Source organism: Siphateles boraxobius, unplaced genomic scaffold, assembly GCF_051911475.1.
Source record: "Siphateles boraxobius isolate OS27281-9 unplaced genomic scaffold, OSU_SipBor_1 6, whole genome shotgun sequence".
Classification (NCBI taxonomy): domain Eukaryota; kingdom Metazoa; phylum Chordata; class Actinopteri; order Cypriniformes; family Leuciscidae; genus Siphateles; species Siphateles boraxobius.
In genome coordinates this window covers 37,451,201-37,463,515 of record NW_027509186.1, presented here as the reverse complement: position 1 = coordinate 37,463,515, position 12,315 = coordinate 37,451,201, and the positions used below count along the sequence as shown (strand labels likewise).

Here is a 12,315-nt window from a genome sequence, read left to right as displayed (position 1 = left end):
TCAATAATGATTTCGGCAACAAACTAGATTTTTTTTCTGGGAAATGAATTTCAAACTCTGGCGGCACCCAGCCTTGTAGACGGTAGAGTGCTTTCTCTGAATCTGATAGGCGGATACCTCCTCAGCGTTGTTCTGGATTAGTGGGAGTGGCTTGCAGAGCTGTGCAATGTGGTACATTGTGGAAGTTGTGGTTTTCAGTACAAAAAAATTCAGTTATGCGCCCCCCCAAAGTTACTTTCTGTCTTTACTCGGACAAGAAGGCACCAAATTCGAACATTTTATTATATTTCAACTACATATATGACCCACTTTCAATAAAGATGAATGTTCCCACGGGTGAAATGCTCCTTTAATAATAAAATTGGAACTTCACATTCTTGGGTCTGAATGTCAAGATCTGATAGGCATCCACTATGCCGTGGGCCATCCTCTGCTTGGAGACACCCTTTGGCCTCCGTAACAGACAAAGAGTAATGGAACAGAGCAAAGCCAGGGCTGGCTCTGTCTCCTCCAGGGGCAGCGCTTGCAGGTTCACTACCTGGAGGGAGTGGAAAGGAACCTTGGGCACATTGCCAGGCCGGGGTCTCAGTACAACGTGATTTTCACCCGGCACAAACTCTAGACACGATTCGTGGACCGAAAATGCCTGCAGGTCCCCTACCCTCTTGATGGAGGCCAGTGCAACCAGCAGCAAAGTATTCATGGAGAGAAGCTTTAAGTCTACTGATTGCAAAGGCTCAAAGGGAGCATCCTGGAGAGCTCAAATCACCACGGAAAGGTCCCAAGAGGGTATGGAGGGGAGTCGAGTAGGATTTAACCATCTTTCCCCCCTAAGGAACTTGACGACCAGGTCGTGCTTTCCTACTGTTTTGCCGTCTATGTGGTCATGATATGCTGAAATACCGGCAACATGTACTTTGAGTGTGGAGGGAGAAAGCCCTCGCTCCAACCATTGCTGCAAGAAAGAAAGCACGGACCCTATCAAACATCTTCAGGGGGTCTTCTCAGTGAGAGGAACACACTTGACTAACAGGTTCCACTTCAAGGCGTAAGAACGTCTCGTAGACGGTGCCCGTGCCGAAGTGATGGTGTTAAGTACCTCTGGGGGTAAGTCACCTAGAACCTCCGCATCCCGTCCAAGGACCACACATTGAGTCCCCCCAGACACGGGTGTCGGTTAATGTACGCAACGGTTGCAATGTTCTCAGTACGGACCAGCACGTCCCTGCCCTGTAGCAGCCTTTTTAAGCGGCTCAGAGCAAGTCGTACTGCTAGCAACTCGAGGCAGTTGATGTGCCAGTGCAGTTGGGGGCTCGTCCACACCCCGGACACTGCATGCCCGTTGTACGTGGCACTCCAGCCGGTGGCCGTCGAGAGTGACCGACTGATAAGGTACAACACTTTTGCATGTATATGTTGCTTGATTTTGTGATACATGCTTGTATTTATCCTACATCATATAATTATTGAAAAAAATTATTTTTAGCTCCAACAGTGAAAAACTTTTCACAAACACATATTAAACTTCTCATCTGCATGAACCTTCAGGTGTTTTTTACAGAATTGATGATGAAGTAAAGTTTTCACTACATTGATCAAAGATAAATGGTTTTGTTTATTAGATCGGTTTGTTCTTCATAATTGCATGCACTGTCAAAACACAATGTGGGAGCTAATCATATGTAAATCATATTAATATATCCAATTCAACCATTTTGCAAACTAACCAGTAAGAAAGAAACAGATCATTATTTACACTGCAAGAATTATTTTCTGAAGCTTCAAACACTCTTTTAGTTCCCTGATCAAACTACAAACAAGCCTTTCTACTTCTATAAGAATTTCACCAAATTCACAAAGTTAAAAAAAGATGATATTGTGCTTTTGGGAGTGATTCGACAGCATTACCCGCCACAGGTTATTTTTACCCGCATTTGGCGTTAATTTCAAACCCTTGACTTATGACATTTCTTCATGTGACTGAGAAAACAAAATGAATGTCTAAAACTCTTCTCACACTGAGTACACTGATCCAGAATGAGTGAAACTCTTGTCACAATATGAGCACTTGTAAGGTTTTTTTCAGTATGAATTCTTTGGTTGCGTTTCAAACTGCTAGCTCTAGTAAAGCTCTTCCCACAGTCACGTCACACATGATCTCTCACGTCATTATGTCTTTTCTGGTGCACTTTAAAACTGTTCAGTCGTGAAAAACTCTTTCCACAGAGAGAACACACATAAGGCTTCTCATCTGAATGAACTTTCAGGTGTTTTTTTAGATATGATGATAAAATAAAATCTTTACCACACTGGTCACAGTTAAATGGCTTTTCTCCAGTATGAAGTCGCTCATGTTCTTTCAGGTTTCCAGACCGAGTGAAACTCTTGTCACAATATGAACACTTGTAAGGTTTTTCTCCAGTATGAATTATTTGGTGCAGTTTCAGATTGTGAGATGTAGTAAAGCTCTTCCCACAGTCACAGCACACATGATCTCTCACTTCATTATGTGTTTTCTGGTGCCGTTTAAAACTGTCCGGTCTTGAAAATCTCTTTCCACAGTGAGAACACACATAAGGCTTCTCATCTGAATGAACTTTCAGGTGTTGTTTTAGATATGATGATGTAATAAAATCTTTACCACACTGGTCACAGTTAAATGGCTTTTCTCCAGAGTGACGGAGAAGATGATGACTGAGAGTTGATGCTTGAGAAAAACTCTTTACACATTGATTGCATGGGTACGGTTTCTCTCCGGTGTGAATTCTCATGTGTCTCTTAAGGTTTACTTTTTGACTGAAACTCTTTCCACATTGAGTGCAGGTGTGCAGCTTTTTGGCTTTTGTTTCTTGAAATTTAAAGTCATGATGTTCCTCAAATTTCTCCAGTTCTTGTCTTTGCTCTTTCACTTCCATTTGATCTAAAATAAACATAAAATTAGAATCAGTTCAAGTGAACCCTGATTTAACCGAAGTGTCCCGCCGGCGGTGAGAATGTGAGAATGACCAAATATAATGTAATGTATATTTTCTAAAAATGTATAAAGTGTTCTATCAAACAATACCGACCTTTTGAATCTTTTGGAGTTATGAGTCTTTAGTTTTGTGTATGTCACTCAGAAAAAATCAACTCTAAAATGCCCTCAGGGCTTACACGTTAATATCAGAAAGCAACAGAGATCAAGTATCAGACATTTGATGTGCCAAAGTTTAGTTCTGTCATTCTCTTGCTAATATGATCAAAAGGAGTTTGACAACTGTTATAGCCTACAAAATGATGATTAAAAGTAGATAAAGATGACGATTAAAATTATATAAGCATTTCTATAGAATTTTTCATTCATATACTGATTATTATTTCACGGCTACCAAAGCAATGAAAAAGAAAGAATAGACACCAACCTATTTGTTCCTCAGTATCTTCATGTTTTATTCTGGATGGTTCTGGATCACTCATGTCTTCAATCTCCTCTTTAATCTCCATCTTTAACAGTCACACAGATTTCAGCTGCTACTCCTGGAGTTTGTCCTTCTCTTGTAGGATGATGGGAATATTCCCAGTATTTATTGGTGAATTGTTGTGGGAGGGGCTTCACTGCAGGTGTGAACTGTGATCACTGTGTGATACTGACGCCCACAGGACCAGATCTGGAAAAATCAGAGATAAATTACTGAATTTATACTGGATTACCTTAACAGCAAAACACACTTGGTGCTTCAAATACATTTAGTTCAAATATAGAGCATTTTGAGTTACATATTAGTAGTATACAAAACATCTCTAGGTTGCTAATTTTTATATAACCCAGAATATTATAAGGATGAAACGGGGCAGAGGTTAATTTTTTTATCTAAACTAATCAGAAATCTAATACACGACGACAGAAATTCACTTAATATGCAATATGCAGACTGAATAGAGGGTTGTAGCATAAGTAACAATTGTTTTAAAAATTAAATTCTACATGTTGCTTTGGTAGCAAAGTTGTTTTTAAACAACGGCAATGGTCTGGTAACGTTATAAACAGTGTTTGGATTAACGCCGTTTAAAAGAACGACGTTAGGTAACGACGTTATTTTTTCAGTAACAGGGTAACGTTAATCTAACTAATTACTTTTTCCGTCGTTACAACGCCGTTAACGTTACTGGACGTTAAATGCGGTGCGTAACCACGGGCGTCAGTTTGGTTTGAAATGTGCTGGGGACAGAGACACATTCGGAAGTGCATTTTCAGAAGTGGTGGGTACAAACTTGTCAAACCGTGCAGGTTCTCTCCTCAACCCATAAATAAATCCATCGATCCGCAAGATTTGTTCTTAAATGGTCTAGTGGTAGATCTTTTGCCTCGTATAGTTTTTTTTTCTCTCATAAAAACTGTCTATATCAAGCAGGGACACGTTTGTGAGCATTTTTTTTTTTAATTCACCGGAATGAATAGAGAGTATCCACAACGGCGACAGATTGAAGCGTCCGAGTGAAGACCGCGCGCCACAAGAGAACACTGTATCCATGACAACTGATCGCAGCATTAAAAAACGAACGCTCAGCTTGATTTAAAAAACAACACATTTTAGCGATAGATCTCTTATTTAATAACGAATTAAATGGCAACGCATGGCGTTGTTAGAGTTTGATTTATTTAATTTGCTACAGTTACTGCAAACACACTTTATATTATTTAACTGTTTACTTTTTAAGAAAATACTTGAAGTACAGAATGTCTACCGGACCAGTTGGCTGACATTGGGAGTTTGATTTATTTAATTAAGAATAAGACTACAGAGCTAAACACACTTTTTTGTTGTTTAAAAGTTTACTTTTGTTGTGAACAAAACACTTGGAAGTACAGGTTGTTTACTTGACCAGTTGTCTCAGGTTGAGAGAGTTTGAAATGATTTGCTATAGTTAAATGCACTTTATAAGGTGTTACTGTTTACTTATCTTACAAAGATAATACTTGAAGTGCATAATACTTGCAATAAACCTCTTGCTGCCTGTCGATGTGCAATAAATATCGAAAGTTATGTACAAACACCTGTCTGTTCTACTCATTTCAACTGACAGTAACGCAAATAGTTACTTTCCCTGGTAACGAGTTACTTTTATTATAGAGTAATTCAGTTACTAACTCAGTTACTTTTTGGAACAAGTAGTGAGTAACTATAACTAATTACTTTAAGTAACGTTCCCAACACTGGTTATAAACTGTAATGACAATAAAAATGCATTTTAAATAACTTTACCGTTCAAATAATATAGTTTTGACAAAACAAAAATTATTATAAAATGATAAACCTCACATTTGAGCCTAATTAATGATTATGTAAGTAAAGTTATATGAACAAACTGAAAGAAAATGAAAATTCCCTCTCTGACCGAAGAGAAAAGCAGAAATACAGCGGTTACTCCTGAACACAAGCAGCGCTGCGCTTATAAACATTACTTTATTTGGCATTACTGTGTAAAGATAAAAGATGATGCCATCGAAACTTTTATGAAGACCATAATTTCCCTTCAGATATTCATTCAAATAAAAACTCGGATCTGCACTAATCATGAATTTCAGTGTCAGAAAGAGAGTTTGCAGGTTTCTGTAGCCTTTAATAGTATTTTTAATCATGTACTTTAACCTGAGGGGTAAAACATTAAAAACACATTGATAGGTGATTATCACATAAAGTGATGACTGTAGTTTGTCTGACACTAATGACTTGCTTGATGTGCCAATTTACAGAAGATCTCAGACATCACCATAATGAATGAGGTGAAAACAGGGACTATTGAACGAGTTAAAGATGATTTTCAGCAGCTCAGTTAATCGTGTTTGTTACACTGTTATTTGCTAATTGCTATACACTTGCTAGTTGACATTCACACAGTTTTGTTTTTCTTTACATTGTTTTGCACTAGGGCCTCTTCTCAGTTGTTAAAAGATCATTCAAGATTCATCCAGTAATGAAACAAGTAAAAGATGTGTTCGACTTGAAGCGATGCTGCAGAGACGGATCGATGTATGACATGCAAGTACTGTGAGCCGCTCTCTAATCGCTCTCTCTGTACTTTGAAACATACATTTCTCACACACCGATCGGTCTGTGCAGCGCCGCTTCCAGTCGAACACACCTCAAGTCTTTATGAGAGAGTCATTGAATCATTCACTCAAACATTGAGCAATAAAGCCGGAGATCAAGATTACATCGTCATATCCTTTGTGTAGATTATTAAACGTAAATGTGACATCCCTCTACTCGTCTAGGGGAAGTAACAAAGGAAAAAGTGTAAATGGGGGGGGGGAAAGTAAAAAGGGAGAAAAAAGTAAGAACACACTTTAATCCTCTGTCCCCGGCGGAAGATGATGACACCAGGTTAGATTTAAACAAAATGGGTTTTATTTACAAAATATGGACCTGGTTTCACAGACAGGGCTTAGATTAAGCCAGGATTAAGCCTCAGTTTAATTAGGACATTTAAGTAGATTTTATAAACATGCCTTAGAAAAAAACAGTATGGCCATGATGTGTCTTCCTACATCAGTTAGGGTTAGAAGAACTGTTGCCAAACATATAACATGCTAGAAACAAAATAATCACTGCAATTATGATCCAATTTTTTGACTGGGCAGTGAAAGTGGCCAGAGTGTATAATATTGCGTTTTGTTCCTACATCACACCAATATAAAAAAGGGAAAATTTAATTACAGGGAAATCTTTGCCCTTAATATTTTGTGTGATCCCCAGTGTGACAGTAACAGTACTTTACAAGAAACTTAATAGAAATTTCACTAAAGAAATGTGACAAACATTGATCAAAATATTTCAAACTTAAAGCCTGTTTTTACATGAACTTTTCCGCTTTTCCGCACTTTTTTCCGAAACAATTTTGTTTTCTGTTTATTTCTAATAATTGCATATGCTTTCAGAACGCAGTACACTCAGTAAATAAGTTTCCCTTTCAGTCGATAACATCGGACGTAGTCGACGTCGACTGACTGGGGGATCAGGCTAGGGATCCAATCGTCTTTGATTAGCCTATATTGAACGAGCCAATGTAAGTGGCGTGCGTTCTCCAATATTTCCCTGTTTTCAACTCATTCATTATGGTAATGTCTGAGATCTTCTGTAAAGTGACACATAAGCACATTTTATCGTCAACAGACCAAAACAGAGTCTGTGGAAAAAACTCTCTGCCAACATATTATTACACTCTAATTAATAATAAACCAGGACACACAATGCATTTAATCACATTAGTAACGTTACTTAAACACGTAAACTCTGGAACTGCTTAATGTTAAAATCTGGTAACATCTCTCACCTGCAGAATGGAAATATACGGCATCCAAAGAAAATATTCCACATGTGTCCTTCATGCAAGATCGTTAACAGCGTCACTTTCAGCCTCATCAGCCGTAGACAGTAAAAGAAAGGTTTCAGCTCGTCTCTTCTTCTTCTTCTTCTTTTTAATTGGCGGTTAGCAACTATTTCTTGTGCATTACCGCCACCACTGGGTTGGAGTAAGGAACGGGAGTAACAAAATAAACAAACAAAATAAACAAACAAAACCAAACATATAAAGTAGAGTTTATATCCTTTTTAAAAAGGCCTGTACTTTTCAAAAAAGAAAGTAAGAAACCAAAAATGTATCCTGAACTTCTTTCCAAAAAGGTCTTGGTATCTAAAGACACTTTCTTTGCTTCCAGCTGATTAACAAGCCGTTGTCTAGCCTGATTGTATTTATGACAGTAAACTATTACATGCTCTACTGTTTCAGGTGTATTGCTCTGGCAATACTCACAATTTCCATCACCATGTTTTCTCATTAAGAACAGTGTTACTATTCAGCTTTGTATGACCCACCCTCATCCTAGTCAGCACAATTTCTTCCTCTCTAGATCTGGTTGTGTGTGTGTCTTAGGCAGTGTTGTGCAAGTTACTTCCAAACTGTAATACATTATATATTACTTGTTACTGTTATTTAAAAGTAATTCATTACAATATTACTGTCTCAGAATTGTAATGCATTACATTACTTCTGTATTACTTTTGAGTCACTTTCACCAAAATAACTATACAGAAGTAGAACTTAACATTCTAAAATGACTAGGGCTGTAACGATATGCGACATGAAACCGAAATCGCGACACTCAGATCCACGAACCTGCAGAATCGCAACACACCCCTTCCAACTCCCAGCGTTATCCATACCGTCCAGATCCAATGCTACCACATCTTTAAATTACTATTAGTATTATTTGAAGTTAACTCTTAGTATTATTTGAAGTTAATTCTAAAATATGTAGACCTACACCACAAAACTAGTTGAGGATACATTATTTAAAATTTGGGAATTCCAGCGTTATGGACATGACATTTGCAGACTTCCAGTCAAAACTTGAAATATAAATTCTCAGAAAATGCATTAATACCAAAATATTGAAACGTCTGTTTAACCACACTGTAAAAAATGATTTGTTAGTTTGACTCAAAAAAGTGAACTAAAATTTTTAGTTCATTGAAACTAAAAATGTGAGTTTTTACAAGTGATTTTGTTGTTTCAACTATTATTTTGTTATTTGAATCAAAGATTATTTTTTAACTTAATGTTTTGTTGTCCTAACTTAAGATTAGATATTGTATCAACTTATTCAAGCAATCAAATTGATTAAGTCAGCTTACAATTTTAAGTTCACTCAACTTAATTTAATATTATATGAACAAACAATTTTAAGTTCACTCAACTTAATTTAATCTTATATGAACAAACAATTTTAAGTTCACTCAACTTAATCTTAACTACATATAGTTTGTTGTAACAATTACCTAAAAAGTTTACACGGTTGCCTTAAAATGATTAGTTAAATCAACTTCAACACAACTTAAAACAACAAAAGCTTTTTTGTTAAAACTAAGTATTCTGGAATAACAGAGCACAAATAAACCATAACATTTATTATAACATTCACAAAAATATTAATTCATTGAATTGTCTGACAAGTATACATTGTACTTAGCATAATGAGTATGATAGAATTAACTGCTGCTTGAATAAAAACATTAAAACACATTAAAGCAACAGAATACAAGCTATTGCTATAAATGTCAATGTGTAAGAATAAACAAATGTCCCTGTGATGACATTAAGATCAGCTTGAATTAAGTGCAATAGAATTAAAAACAAAAAACCCATTTACTGAACATGACATGAAAATCATTTGCTCAAAACAATATTTTGTCTGTTCAAAAAAACAAAACAAGTATGGTGTATGCGACAACCTCAAAGTGAATGAAATGAGAAAACTGTTGACAAGCAAACCACAAAATATCAGGCCACTATTCATAACAAATCTCAACAAATATTAAAAAGCATTTCTCAAACAGCATTAAAAGGGTTAGTTCAGCTCAAAATGAAAATTGTCATTACTCACGCTCATGTCGTTCCAAACCTGTAAGATATTCATTCGTCTTTGGAACACAAATTAAGATATTTTTAATGAAATCTGAGAGCTTTTTTTCCATCCATTGACAGCCTATGCAACTACCACTTTCAAGCCCTAGAAAGGTAATAAAGACATCATTGAAGTAATCCATGTGAATCCAGTGGTTTAACCTCAAGTTTATGAAGCGATGCAAGTGCTTTGTTTGCACAAAAAAAAATGTGAACAGGCGTTGGAGATTGATAGATTCATATTTTGTAAATATTTCTATATCTAGAATTTTCATGAGCACTTTTTGGAGTACTTCAAATGTATATTTGACCTCCTAGGAGTAAGTGATATTCAGAGCAAACAAAGATTATACAAAAAAAATATTCAGAGTACAGAAGAGGCATTTGACACGTCCTTTAAGCCATCAAGCACAACCTCCTACTCTAACACCACAGCCACATCAATTATTTCCTTTGGGAGGAGGTTTGCAGTGTTCTCCTCTGTGACCACCAAGAGTCCAACATTTATCCCCTTCACCGCCTCTTCCTCATCAGTTGGCTAATAAGAGAAAAAGGAAACTACTATGAACCACAAAATTACAAAGCATTTGTAGGTTAACAATGAATGAGTTTTAAACGGAGGCGTGCCTGGATCAGAAAAAGGGTATGTGAATAATCTATAGTACAATTAATGGTAAATTTTCTTTAATGTTTTAATTATTTTAAACCAATAATGCTTTAATAAATTTAGGTCTTGGCCACGTCAGTTTAAAATAGCTTAAATGAACACTCCACCGTTTTTTCAAATTAGGGTTATTCACCGTCTCCCCTACATTTAGATAGGTGGGCAAAGGCATTTTTGTCTCAGTGCATGCATTGTCTTAGTCTGGTAGCGCCGCCGCTAGCTTAGCTTAGCATAATGAATGGAATCCTTTGTTGCCAGATAGCATGTAGTGAGTAAAAGTGATCCAAAAAAAACGAATTACTTCTTGTGGCTTGCTTATTCACAACGAGTACAAATAGCAATGGAGATTAAGACTAGGCAATTTCAACAGAAGCTTACGCTATTACACTAGTGAACTGACTCGAGGCCCACAGAGGAAATGAATAGTTGAAATAAAGTCGTTATTTTTTTTTTTTTGTGCGCTCAAAAAGTATTCTCGTCGCTTGATAAACTTAAGATTGAGCCACTGTAGTCACTTGGAATTTTTTAACGATGTCTTTAATAACTTTTCGGGGAACAAGTTTCAATCCCTTAAGAAGCCTATGGAGGAGTGATCCAGCTCTCAGAGTACATCAAAAATATCTTAATTCGTGTTCCGAAGATGAACGAATGTCTTACGGGGTTGAACAACATGAGGGAGAGTAATTACTGACAGAATTTTCATTTTTGGGAAAGAAAGTTTCCTTATAGCCTACGGTAAATAACTGTGATAGATCTAACGGTACATTTAATGTTAACTGTAAAATACCGTTAAATGTACAGTTTTTGAAAGTGAAAAAGAACAACTCATTGTATAATTTACAGTGAAAACCAGTAAATTGACATTCCCACAATTCCCTGCGTGACACTTCACATTTGATGTATTTTTGTTGAAATAACTATGTTTCTTCTTAGTTTTCTTAGTTATTTTCTAATCAGTTATGTACATTAGGGTTTTATGTTACATTTAATGTTGTTAAATTAAGGTTTATTGCATTTTTAAAATTCCACGTGTGTTGCCATGATGTTGTTTAATGTTTGTGCGAATGACGTATTTACTATCAGAGACAGCTGTTTGTATTAAGTTTTGATTTATCATTTGATGTGTTCACACAGGCATCACTGCTGTGCTGATTGATGGCTGTTAGTGTATTACAATGGTACAAAACAGATATTAGTATTTCAATAGAATCAATCAGATAATGAAATGCGTAAAACCAATAATGTTGCTACCGTGTTTTTGACGGTGAAATTCTGGCAACCACAGCTGCTGTTTTTTTACCATAAAAATTAAGTTTTATTTTTTTCAGTGTAGCAAAGAGGAGATGTGAGAAGGGATGAGTCAATGTAACAGGCATTTCTTTTATTATCAGAAATACAATATTTTATGATAAAGGAAAATAATCCTTGTGATTTGAACATACCTGTCCAGAATCTTTGTTGAGCAGTCCCTGATGTTTTTGCCTCCGACTTTACTTAACTGGGAAATCTAAGAGGGAAAAATGTAAATATCATACTACTATACAATATTGATAACAAACATTTCCATTTCCTTCCAAATAGTGTTAAAGTAAACACAGTTCTGTATTTTCAGTAAAGTAGAATTAATATGTATTTCTATGATTATTGTCATCATTGCAATGTGCATGAGGAACCAGGAGCACAATTTAAACACAAAAATTGAAATACAATATTTATGTACAAAGATATTTACAGGTACTATGTACTCTAACTGTCACTAACACTTATTACATATAATACATATAATATGTAATATTATTATTGGTGGGTTTTCACTGTAAATGAAATAAAATAACAAAGCTGCAAAAAATTTTTTTTAGAAAAGCTGCAACAAAATCAGTCATTCTAGGCCGCAATATAAAAAAAAACTGATTAAATAAATTACAGTACTAAAAGTAACTGATTAGTGTTCATTATGCTAAGCAATTTTTTAAGCAAAAAAATTAAGCAAAAAAAAAAAAAAAAAAAGAATAGGCAAACTGATAAATAATAATATTTTACCAGAACATCTCTCTCTTCATTATTTTGAAGCTTCTCCTCAAAGTTGTTCTCTATCAGATCCATTCTTCGGATGAGGTATGAAGAATTAGTAGGTTCTGCACTTCCAATTCTCTGGACCTCCTGCATGATCTCCACCAGCTTTTTAAGGACACATTTTTGGAATTCTA

At 35.8% G+C, this 12,315-nt stretch overlaps 2 protein-coding genes across 2 annotated transcripts in view; both read right to left on the bottom strand.

The window, feature by feature from the left end:
- Positions 1-12,315, bottom strand: part of LOC143715439 (uncharacterized) — a 266,032-nt gene that overhangs the window by 98,497 nt on the left and 155,220 nt on the right. The window lies entirely within an intron of this gene.
- On the bottom strand, positions 1,598-7,456 carry LOC143715451 (uncharacterized). Its single transcript, XM_077207265.1, has 3 exons — positions 7,315-7,456; positions 3,402-3,647; positions 1,598-2,920 (listed from the first exon to the last, which is right to left on the bottom strand). The coding sequence occupies exons 2-3, from the start codon at positions 3,481-3,483 to the stop codon at positions 2,148-2,150; spliced, it is 855 nt and encodes a 284-aa protein (XP_077063380.1). The 5' UTR covers positions 3,484-3,647; positions 7,315-7,456; the 3' UTR covers positions 1,598-2,147.